The 23,149-nt window shown below is 41.2% G+C and overlaps 1 protein-coding gene across 3 annotated transcripts in view; it reads left to right on the forward strand.

The window, feature by feature from the left end:
• LOC147148087 (NT-3 growth factor receptor-like) overlaps positions 1-7,399 on the forward strand; it is a 72,317-nt gene extending 64,918 nt beyond the window's left edge. For all 3 annotated transcript variants that reach the window (XM_086028214.1, XM_086028215.1, XM_086028216.1), the window contains 5 exons: positions 519-649; positions 1,737-1,909; positions 4,111-4,354; positions 4,685-4,843; positions 5,082-7,399. In XM_086028214.1, coding sequence (XP_085884340.1) covers positions 519-649; positions 1,737-1,909; positions 4,111-4,354; positions 4,685-4,843; positions 5,082-5,267 — 893 coding nt within the window. In that variant the 3' untranslated portion in view covers positions 5,268-7,399. The remainder of the gene's footprint in view (positions 1-518; positions 650-1,736; positions 1,910-4,110; positions 4,355-4,684; positions 4,844-5,081) is intronic.
• Positions 7,400-23,149: the final 15,750 nt, after the last annotated feature.

The raw sequence follows: 23,149 nt of genomic DNA on the forward strand, positions 1-23,149 counted from the left end.
GCCTACTGCCCGAAGACAGCTGGGATAGGCTCCAGCATGCACCGCGACCCTTGTGAGGATAAGCGGTATCGATAATGGATGGATGGATGTTTAACATGAGGAAAATGGTCAGAAATGTGCAAATTAGTCTTAAAAAAACGATGTAAAAAAAAAAGAATCGTGATAAAATCGTGATTGTGATTTTATTTTTTAAAAATCGTGATATGATATTTTTGCCAGATCGCCCACCTCTACTTCAAACTATAGTAGAACAACTAAGTGTGCATCCTTGGTCACATTACTGAAACAGTCAGGGAAGTGGGAATGGTGTGGTGTCCTGTTTGTAGATTAAACTGGGGTGGAAATGAAGGAATGAGTACAGAAATGTAATGCGGGTGCGTGGTGCGCACCAGCGTCGCCCTGTGCGTTTAGAATGTGAGAGCAGTGCTCAGTTGGTCACACGCCAGCTTCGAGATTAACATTGCATGTTGGTGTTGTATTTTTGGGTAATGACAATTCTTTTTGTTTCTCTCTTTAAGATGTTGAGCATCTCAAACGGAGGGACATTATTTTGAAGAGGGAGCTTGGAGAAGGAGCGTTTGGCAAAGTCTTCTTGGCGGAATGTTACACTCTGTGCCCAAAAAAGGAGAAAATGCTTGTAGCCGTAAAGGTGAGAGGGGTGGAGAGAGAGTCAGCGAGTGAAAGAGAGAACTGTGTATGTGTGTGTGTATTAAAGTATGTGGAGCATCAAAGGTGCCCCCAACAGCTTCATCCATGCTTTCATTGTTCGAACTGCTTTTCCTCACGAGGGTCACAGGCATGCTGGAGCCTATCCCAGCTGACTGACGTGCAGTAGGCGGGGTACACCCTGAACCGGTTGTTGCTGTGAATGCTTGTGCTGAAAATGTCTTTTATTTTTTTATATGCTCTATAATCATATCGCATATTGCTAATCATATGCTTGCTTCTGGAGTTTCAATAATTGACTTCTAATCAATGGTCATTTAACTTCCATCCACCCATTTATTTTCTATGCCAGTCAATTAAAAAAAAATCAAATTGATCAGTTTTGATTAATACTGATATTTCAAATCATTATTTTGGAAATAATCCAAATTCGATAAGAACATTTTATAGGTGTTTGCCAGCAGTATTGGAATTAGTGTAAGTGGCCAACGTTTATGATCCAGAAGCTATTTTCTAAAGCACAATTAGCTGGACTTGTATAAGAAGCACATTAATTTTGGTACTCCCCATGGATTATAATACCAATACTTTGGGGAACAATTTATGACGCCATGGTCTTTAGGTTTCTTCAAAGTTTTATGATGACAAGTGGTCATTGAATTACTTCAGGGGTATCCAATCCAGTCCTCGAGGGCCACTTCTCTTTATGTTCTAGATGTTTCCTTCCTCCAACACACCTTGTTTCAAATGATCTCTGCAAAAGCCTAATGATGATCCTGAACCTAAATCATCATCTAAAACATGCAAGATAGTGGCTCTCGAGGATCAGATGTGGAATCCCCTGTACTACATGATGGGCAAGTATCCCCGCCATGCACAATTTGGTCAGTGAACTGTGTAGACATGTGAGTGATGAGCGACAATTTACAGCTGGAACCCAACACTAAACCTTGTTTCTGTGAAACAGTGGTGCCAGCCATTGGAACACTTCACTGCTTTTAATACTGTATACCTTGCACTTGATTTGACATTTGATTGAAATAGACAACATACTCTTTCTTTCTCTCCAGACTCTGAAGGACCCCACTTTATCAGCAAGGAAAGATTTCCAACGGGAAGCTGAGCTGCTGACCAATCTCCAACATGAACATATTGTGAAATTTTATGGAGTATGTGTGGATGGAGATCCACTCATCATGGTCTTTGAGTACATGAAGCATGGAGATTTGAACAAATTTCTCAGGTGAGGCAGGAAAATGTAAAACATAGAGCTTGGTATTGTTAGATAATACTAACACAACAGTGAGTTAGTCAATCAGTCATTCAGGAGATACAGTCCCTCCAGCGTATCTTGGCCCTCCTGGGATGTGCCTGGGACACTAAACCAGTGAAGTCATTCAAACCAGATGCCTGAGCCACCTCATCTGGAACAAAGTTCTACATTTCGGACAGCCATGGCCAAGTGGTTAAGATTGTCACTTGCCATCGTGGGCACCCTGATTCAAGACCATCCAACCCCAACATCACCCTGACAAAACGGCTGTGATCAGACACTGTTACTTGCTCCCCCCTCTTAAGTAGCCCCTTGCTCCAGTGTGTGCCACTAACAGTGTGCGTTTGCTACGTCCACGGAGAACAAATTTCATGTATATATCTGTACATGGATCCTATTAGATCCTATTTAGCTGGCAGGACTTTTTCTGTTAGCCTACGTTCCTCTGAGTCCCGCTCTGCTCCTCTATCGTATGGTGTTCCACAGGGTTCTATTTTGGGGCCACTGCTGTTCTCATTGTATTTGCTGCCCCTGGGTTCCATCCTTAGAAAACACTGGATTTCCTTCCACTGTTATGCTGATGACTGCCAAATCTATATGCAGACATCTAGAGGACATCAAAGACTGGATGTCACTGAATTTCCCACCTTGTTGACATGGTCCCCCTGGCTTCATATCTAAAGCCAAAAGTCTTAAACTTGGGTTTTAAAATGGACAGAGATCTTAAATTGGACCAGAAAATCAGCACAGTTGTAAAGTCGATCTTCTTTCACCTTAGACAGCTGGCTAAGGTAAAGCCCCTCCTTTCTGATCAGCACTTAGAAACAGTCATCCATGCCTTTGTTACATCTCGGCTAAATTACTGTAATGCACTTTATTTTGCACTTTACTATATTCTTTACTATATTCTCAAATGTCTCCAGATGGTCCAAATGCCGCTGCTCACCTCCTAACTGGTGCTCGGAAGATGGAGCACAAAACACCAATTCTGGCCTCCCTTCACTGGCTCCCAGTGCATTTCAGGGTTCGATTTAAGATTCTCCTATTTGTGTATAAATCATTAAATGGCCTCGCCGCGGCGTACCTCTCTGAGCTCCTCCACTCCTACGCTCCTTCCTGCAGCCTCAGGTCTGCGGACCAGGCGCTGCTCGAGGTGCTGAGGACCAAGCGGAGCCTCAGAGGGGATTGAGCCTTCTCGGCTGCTGGTCCTTCCCTTTGGAATGACCTCCCATTGGATGTTAGTCAAGCCCCCTCTCTGTCCACTTTTAAAACCCGGTTGAAGACACATTCCTATTCTCTGGCTTTTGATCAGACCTGAAATTTTCGGCTCTTTTGCGGTGTCAATTGTATATAGTGTTTTGTGTCAATTTGTTAACACTTGTGTATTATGGCCTTTTTATTGTTTATTATTTATTGTTTTGTAAAGTGCTTTGCTTAAAGTGCTCTAGCTGTTATGAAATGCACTATATAAATAAAATCGTATTTTATTGTATTGTATTGTACATGACAAAGAAGATGATGATGAGAACCATAAGAGACTAATGGTTAGCGGAAAAGTGATTCTTGAGGATATTCACTACCACCTCTGGTCTTACTGGAGTCATCAGCCGTTCTATCTGCGTTGAAGATACAGTGCATAGCTAGCGACATGTTTCCATGAAGATCATGATGGTTCAGGCCAAAATCCATTTATTAGTGCTGACCCACAGCTGCAGATTTTATACATTTTATTCACCAGGGACCACAAATAAGCTAGGAAAATGCTAACCAGAGATAACCATTGAGGAGTAAACTTTAACCCAGCCCTTAGACATCCTCGCTTCGCCCGCCTTTGTTTACGAGTCTCAATGCTGCGAGGCCTTCCTGACTGGATTGTTAGCGATTTGTTTCTTGGAGATCTCTGGAATACGCCGTTGACCATTTATGAAGTTCTCGCAATCACAAGAGCCGATGTCCAAAAGTTGTTGTTGGCTGTATGAGATTACCACAAGAATGCTCTTCGGAAGCAGACTTGAAATTAGAAGCCAAATAACTACAAACTTTAAAAATTTGTAACCGTGAGCTTCTCATTACACATGGGAAGCCACAGTAGTAATGTATGCCAGTAGTCATGGTTTTCTAGATTCAATATGTCTTTGAACTCGATCATAACCATTTGACACTCTCCTTAGAGCCCATGGACCAGATGCCATGATCCTGGTGGACGGACAGCCACTGCAGACTAATGGGGAGTTGGGTCTGTCCCAGATGCTTCACATAGCCAGTCAAATTGCAGCTGGAATGATCTACCTTGCATCACAACACTTTGTGCACCGTGATTTGGCTACCAGAAACTGCCTGGTAGGGAATGCTTTCCAGGTGAAGATAGGAGACTTTGGCATGTCAAGAGACATTTACAGCACAGATTATTATCGGGTAAGGTCATACATATTTTTTTCATCAAACAAACTACTGTAATTTGTTCATATTTGAAATTTACAGAATGTACAGTACACCCGACTGAACTAAACGTAGCATTTTGCATATTAGCAGACTTATGCAGTGATGTTGGATGTACAAACAATTACTACACTGTACATTTTCAATAGTCAGAAGAGAAGGCAACTATTTTTTTATATGGTGCACTTCAGAGATTAGTTTTTTTTTATTGTTGATACAGTGTGATGTTTTAACCAGGATACCCTAGTGACCTAACTACATCGCACAATTTACAAACTATGTGCATTTGTTTGCGTCTATGGTCAGGTGGGAGGCCACACTATGCTGCCTATTCGCTGGATGCCTCCAGAAAGCATCATGTACAGGAAGTTTACCACAGAGACTGATGTGTGGAGCTTTGGCGTTGTTCTCTGGGAAATCTTCACCAATGGCAAACAGCCCTGGTTCCAGCTGGCCAATAACGAGGTACACATTCACAGATATCTGCACGTGCTTGACAACATTTACATAAGCATGTGTTTTATCCCTCTTGCCCAACGTTAGCTGGGATAGGCTCTAGCCAACCCGTGACCCTAATAGGAGTAAGTGGTAAAGAAAGTCAATGGATGGATAGATATTTATATGTAGAGTAAGAGTGTAGACAATAGCAATTCATGACTATGTTGCATGTTATAACTTTGAATCTGTGTCATCCTTCTTCCAGGTGATTGAATGTATAACTCAGGGCACTGTACTTGAGCGCCCAAGGCTCAGTCCCAAAGAAGTCTATGATGTAATGCTAGGCTGCTGGCAGAGGGAACCACATCAGCGCCTTAAAATGAAGGACATTCAGAAGACTCTATTATCTCTGATGAAAGCTGCACCAGCCTATCTGGACATACTTGGTTAGAAACAGACCATATGAAGTGGAACGGAATGTATTTTCCGGACTATAAGCTCCTACTTTTTTCCTAGGTTTTGAACCATGCGGCTTTGCATCTATTCTGTGGATTTTTCTTCCCCTGCTAGGGGTGCTAGCGGCCCCAGTGCAATGCGGGTTTTCAAAAAGTATTCATCAAAAAATAAAAATGAAAAACACAGCCATATTGCAGAAAGACGCATTGTTTCAAAGAGATGAGTTGACTCTGAGGTAGAGGTAAGATCTTAAGCCCGACCCCGACCTGGCCCGCCTAAAATGTCAATCATTACGTTCGGGTCGGGCTTCTCTCTCGCTGACTTTTAAAAAAATAGATGTATATGTTTATAAAAATGCTAAAACGATGTGTGGATATCAAACTAAGGAAACTAAGGTCCGCGAAAAATCAGAAGTCTCCTCATCACAACGTACTGTACTAAACTCTTGCAATGACAATTCCAAGAACTCCTTCCTGTCTCTGTCTCTATCCACCCGTCATTGTTCTTCTTTGTCTCTCTGCCTCTCGCTCTCTCTTAAAGTGCCGCGCTAGATTCTTAAGGACATACTGCTGCTGTGGTTTATGGCCCAATTTTCAACCCGTCAAAATGACGGATTACCTTAAATCTTTCCCGTCAACTCTTAAAAAAAATCTGTCAATGATGGAAAATTGTCAGTTAATGTGACCTCTGCAGACACAGAAATATAAAATATGTAAATGTTTATACAGTCTTGTTTAAGTTAGATTTTGTTACAAAAGACAGGCTTTAATTTGTTATCATAAATCAGCCCTCCTCCTCCCGAGTCCTCACAAATAAAATATGAAATTTCGGGTTTGCTTCGGGATTGGGCCTGCAAATCAAGTTAATTGGTTGGGCTCGGGCTGGGTCGGGCTTTAATACCCGTGGGCCTGGGTCGGGTCGGGCTGGATTTTTTTAGGCCCGATCTTACCTCTACTCTGAGGCTCTGTACATACCCGCGGGCACTCAAAAAATGCGCGTGATGGACCAACAAGGGCACAAGTGTATTTATCCCCGTGAGCTGGTTGGCTGCGCATCGTCACAGCCTCTCGCTAGTCTCATCCACGCTAACAAACGAACAGCACTTTTGAACAACATTCTGTTCGGAAATTCACAACGTTATTCCAAATGTGCCGTTCATTTCGTCAGAGTTAATAAAGTTAATAAAATGTTAGTGTTTGTTAGTTTTGTCTTAAGTTTGTCTTCAAACAGCTTACCTTAACTAGAATCCAGTATTCTACCCAAAGGACCTTGTTGATGTTATTGTGCAAAGAGAAAACTTAAGGCATGATTACCAACGGCGACCGTGCTTCTTCTTCGTTTTAAAAAAAGGAGGCACTGAAGAAGCAGTAGTGCCACTTGCCACTTTGCACAACAACGATGACAAGCGTTTAAAAGTGCATTACACCATGATTGTACCTTTGGATAAAATGCACCACATCATTCTAATTAAGGTAAGTCAATTTTATGATAAAGATTAAAACTTTAACATAGTTATTAGCGAACATTGCGCCGTAATCATCCACTGCCGTGGCTGAAGCTCACGTTCCTCTCACAGCCTGCAGCTTGGTATTTATTCTTCATTTTGCATTTTTAAAGTTAAATTTGTTGTATAACAAGTATTTAGAAGGGTGGGAACCATTTCCGGGGGTTCGCAACAGCATAACAGAGGCGTAAATCCATCAAATCCTAAATTGTAAATTCATACATTTACAGTTCAAAATTTTTCTGTAAATGCAGTAAATATCAACATAGATAGGTGTGACTTATATAAAGGTGCAGCTTATGTATGTGTTTTTTTTTCGTTATTTTTTTTTAATAGAATGGGTGCAGCTTATATAAAGGTGCGGCTTATAGTCCGGAAAATACGGTACATTACTCACAACATGGCCTAACAGCAAAGTTCCTGCGGTTGGCTGCCTTATTAAGGGACAGTTAACTCATAGTGGCACATAATGTAAGCCCTTTGAGATGTTTGTATGTATTGTATCTGTTTATCGGTGTTGGAATGCAGCTCTCTGGACATGAATCAGAAAACTAGCTGATTGTTGTTCATGATAATAATATAGTGTGGGTTTGTTGTCATTTGATATTAACATTTAGAATTGTAATAAAACGTATGCCTCAATGATTGTTTGTACCTATTATTGATATCAATTGACTAGGGGTGGGTGAAAAATCTCTTTTTTTTCCAAAAACTCAATAACGATAATTTGGCGATATTCTACAACAAATATTTTAAATCTGCACTTGCTTCACAGACCAATTGTGGATAGACAGCGTTTGGGACAAAAACATCTATTTTAACTTGATAAATACAGCTTCGGCAAAACTTAATGATATTCTACGACAATATTTAACAAAAACGAAAAAAAAAATATGTATAGAGTTACATTGATTTTTGGGAATATTTATGTCATTTAAATGTCTGCTGTTATTCCATAATGATGTGATATTTTGAGCTGCAGTAAGAACTGGTGTACCACTGTCAACTACCAGAGCAATAAGAATGAGGAAAAGGGTATTAACTACAGCCATCAGAATGAGAAAAAATGTATTTGCTATGTGACGTGTGACGAAGTGTCACCTGGCGAGGGGGAAAAAAAAAGACGTTGTCATGACATCACCCAATTTCATACATTGCCCAACGTATTCAGAATACAGTTGAATAACAAAACTGCAATTTACCGGAAAGTGCATTTTCCCACTCATTCATCGCTGTGATATGTAAACTTGTGACTTTATTTATGTTTGGGTGTATACTGGCGTCACACTAATAAACTGTCGTAGTTTGTGCAACATGCCTCGGGAATACAGGCTAGTTATGAATGATGAGGACTAAAAGCGTGTAAATGCTTGTTAACCGATTAACCAGGATGTCACGTTTGACTTGCTCGCTTAAGTACTGAGTGTGTATGTGAGTGAGTGCATGCGTGTGTTTATATATGTTGGTTCAACTCGGCGACTCTTTTCTGAGTGTGTGTGTATATAAGCTTTTGTTTAGCGTGCTTGCACGGTCGCCAAGTTTTCCTCATAATCCATATGGCTCGTGGTGCAACAGAATTGCTCTTCACGGTGACCGTTTTGGCACATCTAACAATGTTATTCCCACCGACTTGTCAACCCCAAACCATTTACAGACTACGGACGACGTGGACTCGCGCCTTGCTATTATTCCCCGCTGGACACTCCTCCATACTTGAAACATAGCTTGGCTGCAGTGCGGACTGAGTCACGTGACCGGGTCCTGCCCGTTGATTCGGCGAATGATTTTCTTCCTCCTCCTCTGCCGTCAATGCACACTGATTTTTCAGCATTTCCTCACACTTTGCGGCCGTCGACTGACTCGAGTTAGAGGCAGTATTAATACTCGATAATGTAAAATTACACATCGTGAAAGCAAGCTTGACGATGACATCAATAACGATATATATCACCCACCTCTACAATTGACATAATTTGATCCATTTTCTGAGGAAGTAGTAAATACGAGGGTTAAAAGATTAGTAAAATTCTGCATTACTTTTATTTTTGGAAATGTATATTTTTTTTTTTTACCTTCAAAAAGCTAAACATTTAACATGCTTTGGACTCAGACTTCATAGAATCTTATCATGACCAAAGCTCCCAGACTTCACAGTGGAGGTGGCTACTAGAGTGACTTGGAACAAAAGTGCCTCTTCCTGCTTTCAGCTGTATTCTTCAAGAGGGTCATTTGAAATGTAACAAAGTAATACAATTTCCATATTGCATACAGTATACTTTCTGGAATACAGTAACCATATAAACTCTGACAAATTTGAGCACTCATTATTTTTGCATTTACTCTACATGATCCTGGTTTCACATTACGGTATCCTTTTTTTAATATTGCCAGAGTTTTTTTAGGAACATTTTCTTTATCTGTTTCTCGAAGTTGGTATTTGGAAACGCTTACGAAAGCACGTTTAAAATGGTAGTCAGACCGGCCTACAGGAGGTTATTATTTGGTCGGACAAAATGGTGGATAAATGGACGGTGGAAGGGTACCCCGGCTGTAGGCGGAGGGCGTAAACAAACCAGAATTTTTAGTAAAATGCCCTGTAAAGACTTCACGCGATAAGGATTTTTGGAGTCAATCAACGATCAGTGACTTTGAAAAAAAATGATACTCGATCAGCAATTCGATCAGAAGACGAAACAATATATCTAATTAAGCAACTTATATATTTACTCTACAATCGACAATGCATTGGAAAAATAATAATTTAAACCCAAATTTTTTTGCAGACAGCAATGATTATTCTAACCGTTTGTCCACGTTTACCTGGCATTTACAAAGCAAGTCTTTTCTTGATGACATCAATCTTTTCACAATGCTCTGGTCTCCTGCCCTTTTAGGGAACACTCGGGTAACATTGGCGCATATCGGGAGAGTCTTCTCTTCTGTTTTGGAGAGATCACATTCCTGCTAAAAAAATTAATGAATAATCATTAAAAAAAAACAGCACGGTTGTGTTTTCGTGCTGGCGTCACCAGCAAAACCAGCAGCAAAAGCAAAACAAAACTTGAACAGTCGAACCTTGCTGGCCCGTCCTGTGGCTCAGTTCATTGGGTGGGTTGCACAGTGACCAAAGTTTCGGCTGTTCAGATCTTGTTTGTTTGGTTTTGCTTTGTTTTTGCTGCTGGTCTGCCGGTCTGATGACACCAGCAAGACTATCACGAAAAAACAACAAAACCATGCAGGTCGATGTTTTTTTTTTTTCTCTCTTTTTAGGAGGGAAGTCATTTTATTCCAAACTGACCAAAATACTTCATCTTCCGAGTCAGAATCACTGAAACGATAGCTGCAAATTACACACCTCTCACTTGGTCCATCCCATTTGTGTTGTTTTGCTGGAAGCCCATATCCCTCTGAGCGGCGTGTTTGGCAACTAAATGAATTTTTGTCAGGAACAAGTTCAAAATTTCAGAGGCGATTACGTGTTTGTAGAAAGTTGCTTAGATTAATTTATTCATTCCCGAACCGTTTCACAATGGTGAACACATGCACCATTCATTGGTGCAACAACAGGGCGAACAAGGATTTGAAAAGAAGCTTGTTCTGAATACCTGTTGAGAGTAGGACATGTGGATTGTAAGGATAAATCGAAAAGATTTCCAACCAACGAAATATACTAAAGTGTGTTCTGACCATTTTGTTGAAGGTAAATATCATAAGATTAACATGCATTTTACCGTAGTGCAACCATGATGTTTTTATGTTGATTTATTATCCCAGTCTACTAAACGTTACCACGAAATCCACTTTATATTGCACATTGTTCTACAATGTAAACGTCATTTGTAGTTTCACCAAGATTTTAATCCAGTGGTTTAATAAATTATATTTTCCAAAAAATAAATTGGATATCGTCCCATCTTTTAAATTGGAAAACTTGAACTTTTCAATTTTCAACTCAAAAAAAGTGGGGCAAATGATTGCCTCCCTATTTTTTTTTTTTAGATCTGCTAACTTATTCAGGTTTTTAGTGCACCTGATTCGATCAGCTCATCAGCAATATCTGCAGAAGCCTGATTAACGATCCTGATCATTTGAATCAGATGCGTCGGAGGAGTGGAACAACTAAATCATACATGATAGTGGCCCTCGAGGACCGGATTTGGACACCCCTGATAACTGCAATATAAACCAATATAAATATGTCCTGGATTGCACCATTCTTTTGTTACAATCAGAGCTGGGCACTTGACCATTTTTTGCCTGTCCGGCCGCAACCCTCCACCCTTGACTTGGCTACCCTTCTGGCCGCAACCCCCCGGCCATATTCATAAACTGCCCCCGCCCCATTCCGCCCTCCGACCAAAAAAAAAAAAAAAAAAAAGCATCCATGAATGACGTCGCCGCCGGAGAGGCTTTTTAAAGGTCATTAGCTGGCTAATTTACAATTTGAACCCGCTGTTGACACGCTTCAAATACGCCAGTAGTACTTAGCCAACGTGCGTGTGCTTACTTACGAGGCCCGGGCTGGATTTGTCGTATTGTATAATTATTTGGGACCAACAGTCAGCCAGAAGTCGTAGTCAAGGTACTTATTTATTTTCCACACTTCCCCTCCTCCCCGACCTTCAAAATCAAAGCGGTTGGGGGGCGGCGGCAATGCCATAATCCCTATAACAGCAGTTGTCGCTCGCGCCTACGCGGGAGTAGGAAGAAGCCTAAAAATCAGCCTTTCACCGAGTAGGCTGAGATGAATTTTGGCCACCTCACAAGCACGTCACACGCATAAGGGCCGATAGTGGGCCGGACTAAAATACACCTTACATAAATACACCATGCTTAGTTAAGCCATTTTTAAGAATTTGTCGGCCTCCCCCGGAGGGTCCAACCGGTCCAGCCCAGGGACGGACTGCCCAGCTCTGGTTACAATACAATTACGGTAATTATGTTGGTCGGAAGGGAGCTGTAGTGATTGTTTTGGTTGATTGGTATTTAACTGCTCAATCCCACAGCTTTGCTCAGCAAACAGCTTCTCTTTCAATTGGCGGTGTTTGCCCCTATTCAGTTCAGAGTTGTAGGGAAAGAGCAGTCTTTTAATGACAAGCATCGCAAACAATGTACTGTTTATCAGTGAGTCACTGGCGCAGACCGCTGCAACAGTAAAATAATGTTTGTTTAGGGCTGGGCGATAATTCAATATCAATATGTATCACGATCAACATGTGATCAATATCAATAGAAAATGCCTTTAATAACATGTTCGATATGTGTCCACATGAAGAAAGAAGCCGCTTGCACCAACAAAGACACAAAAACCAGAGAACAAGGTGCACTACTCCTCATAGCCTCACAAAATCTTTGCCAAATTTTGAAGGCTGGAGAAGGACAAAGACGTGGACAGAGCGGGGAAAGGTCCTTAGTGCCCAAATATTCAAACATGGTATGCTTGTATTGAGTTTTTCACAAAACAAAACCTGAAAAATGAGCTCATGGAAAATCTACGATTTGTGACGGTGAATTATTTAGTAGTCTGAAAGCCCTCAATCTTTGGTAAGACCTATTACCAAGGGGCATTATGAGTCACGCATAATACTGTCAGTGACAGGGAGATGAATAAAGGGCCACTGATACTCCACAAGGTTTGACTTACACTTGCTGTATTGATATAACAGGAAAAAAATAATATGCAGTAAGGAGTCAAAACTCTTTGATTTTAGCCATGATTTATGGCTTTTGATCAAAGGCCTGGTCATAAATAATATTTTTGATATTAATAGTTTCCGGACACCTGAAAGCGATAAAATTTAACTATCGTACATCTTAGGGGTCAATATTATTTTTTGAAGTAGTCAAAAGGTCAAAGTAGTATATGTCAGGTTTTGTTTGAACTTTATTTGATATGTGTGTTATGTGAGCAATGGGTGGTTTATTAGATAAGTGATCATCTTACCTTGTAAGAGAGTGAGAAGGAGGAGGAGGGGGGAGCGGTCGCATCCATGATAGAGAAGGGCTGCCTCAGAGTGCGACCAGAAGGGTGGGGGCTTGTTGTAAGCGGGGGCTTCATAACCTTTGACCGTGGAAAATGGTTTGTTTGATATGAAATATAACAGTAAAATAATAATAAATATTAATTAATATTAATTTAATATTATTATAATATAAAATAAATATAATAGGGCCGTGGTTACCGGCAGCGCAAAAGTTTGTATGCAACCTTCTTTTTGAAAAAGAACTCGAACTGAGCACATCTTAGATGGCTGAAGGTAATTATTTGTTATGTAATTATATTCTACAGGACTTTGTTTAATGTTGTAACTAAATCTTACAGGCATATTTGGATGCGTGGAAGTGTATAATCACCGTGAGTTATTTTGGGACGGTATTTCACTATAATAATCACATTCAGAGTAGTTCACTCTGCGAATGTTCCATAGCAAAGCTGAATGCAGTGTTTGTAGAAACACTCTTTCCAGTACTGTTTTTGTTTTTACACCATTCACTACAATTACCATGGACAAAATATCAGTTCCGATATTTATAGTAAAAAAATCGCATTGATAGAAATACTGATCAAGGGTATTGATCTCCCACCGTAGAGTGGAAAGATTTAATATTGTAGCCCGCACTATATATTAAATATGCTCATAATTTAACTTTACCAGCTGCAGTATGGTAGCACATATTGCATTTTTCATGTGTTGAAATCATCACAAAATAAATTAATCACCGATTAAAAAAAAGAAAGTAACTTAAACATGCGTAACGCATTACTCTACATATACAGTAATATTGTAAAGAAAGGTATTACTTAGAAAGGCATATATTATTTTGTAATGATTCCAACACACATATATATATATATATATATATATATATATATATATATATATATATATATATATATATATATTGATTTGACCTGAGTGCAGCAAAAAACTGTGTGATGTTTTATCTTCTATCTCCGACGACATCGTCGCATGTCTGTTCTGATGCATTTATTCAGATAACGAGTATTAATTATGTGTTGAATACATTCAAAATCGTTATTTAAAGCGGAAAGCAATGCAATCATATTTTCTTTAAGAATATGTTCTATGCAAGCCCACTTGTTGAAACAAGGCATTCTGATAAATATTGTGTTTGTGGAATCAAAGTTAATCCACTCGTTTTTAGCCATTTCTGGGGGCGGCCATTTTGTCTTCTGTCGACTGAAAATGACATCACAACTGCTCACAACGACCAATCACGGCTCAGATTCAGAAAACAGGTCAGCCGTGATTGGTCGTTGTGAGCAGTTGTGATGTCATTTTCAGTCGGCAGAAGACAAAATGGCCGCCCCCAGAGATGGCTAAAAACGAGTGAATTTTGCTGCTTAATTTATATTCCACAAACGCAAAATTAATCCTCCTACATGGATCCAGGACTACCTCACAAACCGGCCACAGTATGTGAGGACACAGGACTGTGTGTCTGATGTGCTCCTCTGCAGCACGGGGGCCCCGCAGAGAACTGTCTTGGCTCCCTTCCTGTTCACCCTCTACACCTCGGACTTCAATTACAGCACCCCTACCTGTCACCTGCAGAAGTTCTCTGACGACTCTGCGATTGTCGGCCTCATCACAGGCGGAGATGATCGGGAGTACAAAGAACGTACTCAGGGTTTTGTGGACTGGTGCCAGCAGAACCGCCTCCTGATCAATGCGGGGAAATCCAAAGAAATGGTTGTGGATTTCTGTAGGCGCCATCACTCTGCACCTGCACCAGTGAATATCCGGGGAACAGATGTTGAGAGAGTCCCAACTTACAAGTACCTGGGTGTTCATCTGAACAATAAATTGGGCTGGAGCGACAACACAGACGCTCTCTATAGGAAGGGTCAGAGCAGACGCTTCCTACTCAGGAGACTGAGGTCTTTTGCGGTTCAGGGGACACTCCTCAGGAACTTTTATGACTCGCTGGTTGCATCGGTCATTTTCCAGGGAGTGGTCACCTGGGCAGGCGGCGCCTCGGCCTGGGACAAGAAGCAGCTGGACAAACTGGTCAGGACGGCCGGCTCTGTCCTGGGCTGCTCCCTGGACTCAGTGGGGGACAGGAGGATGATGGCCAAGCTGTCATCAATGCCGGACAACCCGGCCCAACCCCTCCAGGGCACCCTAACAGCACTCCACAGCTCCTTCAGTGACAGACTGTTACACAAAGGAGAGTGCAAAGGAGAGATTCCGCCGCTCCTTCTTGCCTGCTGCTGTCAGACTCTATAACAAGAACATTGTGTAGTCTCTACAAACTGGCGGACATTAGTGCAATTGTGCAGTCCTGCACCTGAGCTTATATCGTGCAATACTCAACATTCCCCACTACTGTTATATTGTGCAATACTCAACATTCCCCACTACTGTTAGTCTAGTTTTATTTTGTATCCAATGCTGTTCCTTATATTTCACTGCAGCACTGTCACTTACCTAGAGTATTTTTCCATTGTACTATGTACAGGCTAAAATGAGTGTTTCTTAATACTTTATATGTTAGATGTTTGTTGGTGTGTATATACATGTGTTTATACACATAGTTACTGCGTATATTTACATAGGTTTGATTCTGAATGTTTGCCGTTAATGTTATACATTAATGGCTACATTATGCCGCCGTCTCTGTGTGACCTATATCTTTGCTGCTATAACACTGAAAATTTCCCCACTGTGGGATCAATAAAGGCCTTCTTATCTTATGTAGACCAAACATTTCAAGGTGGGGAGTCTCCCCACCTCAATCTGACACTCAAAATTCAAAATTTAAGAAAAACGCTTCGTCTCCACGCAGATAATAGAAAAATCACACAATCCACAGAAAAGTCAGCATCATCAAATACTCATACGAGGCGATTACAACATAAACAATGCGTACAGAATCAAATAAATACCATCAAATGACACTCAGAAAGCATGCGCAATCCGCTCGTAGAAAGCAACTCAAAATAAACACTTCAACGCATGGCAGTTTACAAACAAGCTTACAATTATTGATAAAAGCATATCATTTTCAAACACTTGATTAAATGTTGATTATAACTGGCGACCCGGACAATCCCTGATCGCCCTATCTCGTGAACTCTTTATATACGTCACAAGCCTTCGCTATGGGGTCGCTTGCACATGCTGCGAATCAGCTGTGCATCCCTCAGAGGCCCTCAGCGGCACGCTGGTGCCCTCAGCACATGGCTCCCAGGCCCTCATAGTGGCTACCGCTGGCCAAACGGTCACACCTTCACCTTCACTAAACTACGTTAAACAAACTGTACAGCAATCACATCAACAAGTGATAACAGCACAATGACACATTTAGAGCACTTTACACAACACTGCTTAAGTTAGTAACGTCAATAACAACACACAAGCAGCAAAAATATCAACCAACGCACAGCAATAAATTCCTGAATTTCAGAGCATTTATCTAATACTATTTTCGTCCACGCCCTTTTACTCTACAATATGATCGAAACAGCATCGGGAGATTTTGTATAAACAGGCACTCCCTTACCTTTTATTTTTGCTGGCGCCAGTCTCAAGAATATTGTAGAGTTAAGAGCAAGCCACAGAATCTCCAATGCACATCCTCCTTGGAAGATGGAAAATTTCATCAGGTCACTCACTTGGGACGTAAGCTCAATTGTTAGTTCACAAACCACAACCATTTTCCAACGTGGGTTCATTTAATCTTTCAAGAAAGCATCCAATGTAAATCAAGACTCACACAAGTTGATTGAATTTGCTCGTCCATTTCTTTCAATCTCTGAAATACCGGAATCAGACAAAGTCAGATCTGGGCTTCTTTTCTTACCTCACGAACACTCACACCCATGGGGGCGAAGTGAGAAAATGGCGCTGTCTAAGACACAACCCCCACATATATAGTGTTTGTGCTTGTCAGATAAGTCTAATCAAAAACGTTGGTTCTGATCTTCTCCATCTATGGTTAATCACTTCAAGGACCAGGTCGTCTGGCCTGGAGACATCCTTGGTCACAAGGACGTCTAGATCCGTCAGATATCTCTCAAAGCCACATTCCATTACATTAGACAAAGCTGTATGCGTGCAGTGATGTGAAGGCCTGTTGGTGTGTGTGCGTTATACAAGACACAAATAGTTTTATTTCTTCCCTTTCTATTGATTATGACTGCTTATGTGTAAGGACATTTAGATGACCAAAAATGTGGAATGATCAACATATGGCTAATATTCAGCCATCCATCTAGAGTCAGTAATTACCAGCCTGATGCTAATACCCCAACAAGATAAACCATTGCTCAAACACCTGGTTGTGGGAGGAAATGTCACAGAATGGGTGCCTTGTATGTTTTTAAAAATTGGTTACACTTTGTTTGCCCCTAGTTTTGATTTTCTGCTATAGCAGTATGTTCTGAGCAGAAAAAAATGGTACTCAAATAGATGCACTGTTAATGACTCAAAAAAGTAGTCCTCCAAGTACTTGGGTAGTATTCAGTGGAGAAGAGAAAAAAAAAGTTGCTGAGTTGTTGGCAAGTAAAATTCGTTCATTTTCAAATGGGAAATATAGCACAGCTTTATCACTTTAACCTGAAACACAATTTGTGGCATTTCTCTATTGTCTTATGTATTATCTATCTAAGGCGGCACGGTGGTCGACTGGTTAGCACGTCCGCCTCACAGTTCAGAGTTCGATCCCGGCTCCGGCCACCCTGTGTGGAGTTTGCATGTTCTCCCCGTGCCTGCGTGGGTTTCCTCCGGGTACTCCGGTTTCCTCCCACATTCCAAAAACGTGCATGGTAAGTTGATTGGACTCTCTAAATTGCCCCTAGGTGTGATTGTGAGTGCGGATGTTTGTCTCTGTGTGCCCTGCGATCGGCTGGCAACCAATTCAGGGTGTCCCCCGCCTACTGCCCAAAGACAGCTGGGATAGGCTCCAGCACGCCCGCGACCCTTGTGAGGATACGCGGTATGGATAATGGATGGATGGATGGATGAATTATCTATCTATTTATTCTATTTCTCCATCAGTTCACAAATACCTCTAAAAAGAACAATTCTTGAAAATACCATGACCTCGCTCATATAAAAACGCCAGCCTCTCCACCACAGACATCTGTGAAGTCTTAATGCAGACGAGGTATCGTATGCTGGACATGATGTTGTGCATCAATGTAGTGTTTAGGGGGTTAATATGTGTTACATCTTAGAGAGCATAAACACATTGTACGTGCAGTAAAGGTGTTTTGCGTTGACATAAGGTGTTCGATATCAACGCAATAGCAAAAAAGAAAAGACCAGTTAGCATTAGCAATTTGTAAAATGCAACTAGTTACATGCAAAAAGACGTACAATTTAAGAATCGAATGGACCTGGTGCTTTAACCCATTCAGGACGGGGGCGCATAACCGCGTTTCTACCACTAGAGCCGGGAGCGCTGTTGCGTCTTTCTACCCTCAAAGCCTGGAGCGTGTACGCCATTTTCTGTTTATTATTTAATTCTCGGTCTCTTAACCAATGAAATGCATCAGAATAGACATGCAACAATGTCGTCTGAGGATATGCAGAATTTTTTCGAGCAGTAATGGTGGACGCTGTCGATCGCGAGAGCTCTGAAATGAATAACTGCAGCGATATCGACGTCGCTATTGTGAACTTTGAACCAGTAGAACCAGTCGAACGTGATATATGGTTAAGATACATGTTTATAGATCATGACAATATCAACGTCTTTGTAACAGAAAAAAGGATGGTAATTACCACTCGATATTCTTTAAATTAAACGTAGTGCTTCTCTTGCACTGACACTTTATTTTTACATCTTCGATTGACTCATGTTTAAGTTACTTTCTTTTTTTAAATCGGTAATAATGTATTTAGTAATGATTTCAACGCATGCAAAATGCAATATGTGCTACCATACTGCAGCTGGTAAAGTTAAATTATGAGCATATTTAATATATAGTGCGGGCTATTAAATGTTTCCACTCTATGGTGGGAGATCACTACCCTTGATCAGTATTTCTATCAATAAGATTTTTTTATTATAAATACTGGAACTGATATTTTGTCCATGGTAATTGTAGTGAATGATGTAAAAACAAAAACAGTACTGGAAAGGGTGTTTCTATAAGCACTGCAATCAGCTTTGCTGTGCGACATTCGCAGAGTGAACTACTCTGAATGTGATTATTACGTTGAAATCCAGCAGTGTACCATCCCAAAATAACTCACGGTGATTATACACCTCCACACATCCAAACATGTCTGTAAGATTTAGTTACAACATTAAACAGCGTCCTGTAGAATATCATTACATAAAAAATAATTACCTTTAGCCATCTCAGATGTGCTCAGTTCGAGTTCTTTTTCAAAAAGAATGTTGCATACAAAGTTTCGCGCCGCCGGTAACCACGCCCCTATCTCTCTCACACACCATCTCTCGCCCTCGCCCACAACCATGCTCACGTTAACCATTCTAACATTTAGTTTTCCTGAATATTTCCACATTCATACTACTCTGAATTTTATTCCTAATGTTTTTTAAAGTTCATACAAAACTTGCTTTTCACAGGTTTTTTTTTCAGCGCGCTTTAGAAGCAGTTACTTTAGATGCAGAATCATATCTTCACACCACACCAGCCTACAACAGCAAAATCACAGGTATTCTTTTTAAATTATTTTATTGATCGCTCATACAAACTATACATACAATTGTACAAATATTCCTTACTTTGTACAAGTATCAGATTAAAATCTAACCAGTTTACACCTTCCAACACCCTCTCTGACCTCACACACACACAGGCATGCCCCGACATATCTAGCCCCTTCCCGTGCATGCCCGAGCCCTCTCATGAGCATAAACATTCTTCCCCCGTTCTTGTTTGGATTTATTGTTTAAAAACCTGAAAAAACACCACACAATGCACAAACATCACCACTATGTGAACCATACTCTACACACCCTCCCTCATGAGCAGAAAAAAATTCACCTTCTAACACTCTGTTTTAATGTTTTCAAACAGGACAGACCCGACAGACCTCTCAGTCCCACACTGACGGATGCACGTTTTGCTGACGTGTTTTTTTATTTTGGGTGTGGTGGGTTGGAGGTCCGGACTGACGGACTTAACCGATGGACCGACTGACTGACAATTGTGTTTCAGCTTGGAAAAAAATGATGGACTGACGAGTGACGGATGGGTACCCAGGCCGCTGACGGATGACGAATGACAGACCGGCAAACTTTAGTAAATTCCCACCTCTGTTGCTGACCTTGGAATGACATTAGACCTCTGTTCTGGCACCCCATTTAACAAATAAGAAGTTTTACTACCCTGCTAAAAGAGACAAGTGAAGACCGAGCTCTCTCACTCTCAAATGTACCTGTTCCAAATGTAGCAACATGATGTACCTGCTTAATATATGTACTGTATGTAGTTGGGGGACAGCTCCTGACAAATTCAAAATGTTGGAAAGAACTTAGCTTGTTTGTTTGCAACCCGCTCAGAAAAATGCATACAACACAATTTTGAAATTGTTTTTTTTTCCAGTTGGGATTGATGACCACCATCTTCCAAAAAAGCTCTAACGTCAGCAAGGTGGCAGTGTGTTCTTTTAACCCTTGGATGGTGTTCATATTTTTGTTACTCAGCCAGCGTTGATGGGGCTGGTGGGTTTTCAAAACATAATCAAATAATTTTCTGTTAAAGTACTCAACAGATGTTTACTCATATGAACGGCAAACATTGTTCATATTTGCCCTTTACCTTTGTTAGATCGCATTTATTAATTAATGTGCTACTCGTTTTTTTAAAAATAAAATGGAATAAAAACAAAGAAGAAAAGAAACACAATCCCATAATAGTGTGTTATCATAATAAGGAGAAGGTTTCTGATATGCCTTGGGTCATTTTTCTTTTGATAAAAACTGAACGTGGGTCCCACAGACCCGAACACCATACAAGTGTTAAGATAGAGAGTGGTGCCTGGAGGTGTCAAAATGACCTCCACAAAATATGTAGTGTTTCTAATTAGCTAGTAGTCCATGCCGTTTAATTAGAAGAACCATGCTATAATTTCCAGTGTTTTTTTTCATAACTGGAAATGTGGTTAACCATTTCAAGCCTTTATAGGACGTATAAAACCCCTGATTAGCTGTGATGGAAAGAGAAAGCATATTAGACCAATTTTAAAGTCACTGCATTGGCTCCCTGTGGGTTTTAGGATTGATTTTAAGGTTCTTTTACTGATTTATAAAGCTCTTAATGGTCCAGGTCCCTCTTATTTATTGGATTTGCTTCAACCATATCGACCATCGCGGACGCCGAGGTCCTCTTTCACTGGGCGTCTTTCCAGTTTTATGGCCCACATTTGTGGAATGACCTGCCAGAGGACCTCAGGGCTGCAGAGCGCATCTGTATATTTTAAAAGGAGGCTCACCTTTTTAGTTTAGCATTTGGATGGTTTTATTATCTTGATTCGTCCTTATACAGACTTAAATTCAATGTAAATTTATTTTTTACTCTTATTTTATTTTGTTTTAACTTGTGTTCCTCACTGGGGGCCATCGACACTGGGGGCTCTGGTCTTTCTCTGGTGCTGTAGGTGTGCTGCCATTAGTGGGGCCACTGGCTCGGTGGATGGTGTCTCCTCTGTCTGCCTGGTCTGGGTTTGCCCTTGTGGCCGGAGGTTGGGCTCGGCTCCGGTTGTGGATGCCCCCACCAAGAGACACTGTGTCCTTATTCTGGCATAGCCATGTGTCAGCAATTTTAACAGTGCTGTTGAAATGTTTTGCAGGTCTCGAGTCCATAAGCCTAATTAGCATTTACAAAACAGCTACTTACTCAATGCATGTTCGTTTTATCTTTCAAGAATTTAAAGTATTCAATTTAAATAAAGACTCACACAAGTCGATTGAATTTTCTCGTCAGTTTTTCTTTACCATCTCTGAAGTTCAGGAATCATACAATAATTACATCTGGGCAGCTTTTCCATCCTCGCGAATGCTCTCACCCGCGATGGGCGAGGGCAGATAAGGGGCATGGTCTAACGTGCAGCCCTCGCATTTATACTGTCTTCAAAATCTAAACAATGTGGGCTGGTCTCCTCCCTCTCTGGCCCTGCCTATGGGGCTGATCTTCACCATCTGGTTCTGTGCTCATATCAGGGCACGCCGACTTCTGAGACTTATGTAATAGGTTTGCATGTAAAAATGACATCAGTACTAAAGTGCCCCCTGTAGACTCTGTAGTGATTTAATGTCTTTTTTTGTGATTAGATTTACACAATCAAATCCTTTTGGGACGTGGCTTATGTTATGTTTTCGGTCTTCGTCACGGGAGGGAGCCAAGAGTGGTAATTTTGCTGGCTTTGTCAGTTCTGTTGTCTAAAACAGCGACCGATCGCCACCAAAATGCAAATACACATTACTACTCTTGTCCACTTCAACCTGTGAAAGTATAAAGGTGTTCTGCATAATAGTTTGGATTCATTGACATCAAACGTGATCTAATCATGATCACCTCCACAAAATCAAAAATACCGTGGCGATTGCTCCTCCACTTTCACAAGCTGAAGCGGAAAAGATCATGAATGCGCACACCAACCCCGACTCGTTATATTTCGGACATTTAGCGGCACTAAACTCGTGTCTCAGGAGGGAGACGCCGGCTTGCAGCAGCAGCAGGCAAATTGGAGCTTTACGCCCCCCACTTAACCCCCGGATAAAGGTAGAATAATGGGACGGCTAATAGCAACAACTTGCTTCAGGTCATAAAAAAAAAAAAGGTGTTACCACAACAACATTAGCTCCTTACTCTGCGTCCAGCCTGCGTCGATCGCGGGGTTGCCTCCCAAGCAGTCGCTTGCGTTGTCCTCCAGAGAGCCGCCAAAGAGTGAGTTAAGCCCTCATCAAACAAGTGTCAATGTTCAGCGAACAAAACGTTTCAGCGAGGCTGACTCCACAACCGAGTGTGGCCGCATTGGAACGTACCTTTTCGGCTGTTTACAACGGCGTGTTGTCGGTCTAGAAAATGGGGCCATTCCTCATCCAAATAAATGTGCACGTCTACTCCTTTCCACTTCAGTCTCAGTAAATATCCTGACTGGTGTTAAATGCCTCGCTCGTCCTAACCATGATCAGCAAAGAAGCAGTGTGCGCTCGTCCCAGCATAAATCTATGTAGCTCTGCTCACTTCCACATTTCCTCTTCCTCATATAAATCAGCCACGGAGAGGTTTATCCTTTTTATAGTGGGCATTAGTGAGGATGTCCACATCCATTTTGGTGCCAATTGATTGCTGTTTTTGGACGTTATAAGCAATGAAAGGACCGGTTACTACTGTAATTACGGCCGAACAGGGATAGAACGCTAGG

This window comes from Filicampus tigris, chromosome 4, assembly GCF_054856515.1.
Source record: "Filicampus tigris isolate MCC_2025a chromosome 4, RoL_Ftig_1.0, whole genome shotgun sequence".
In the NCBI taxonomy this organism is placed as follows: Eukaryota; Metazoa; Chordata; class Actinopteri; order Syngnathiformes; family Syngnathidae; genus Filicampus; species Filicampus tigris.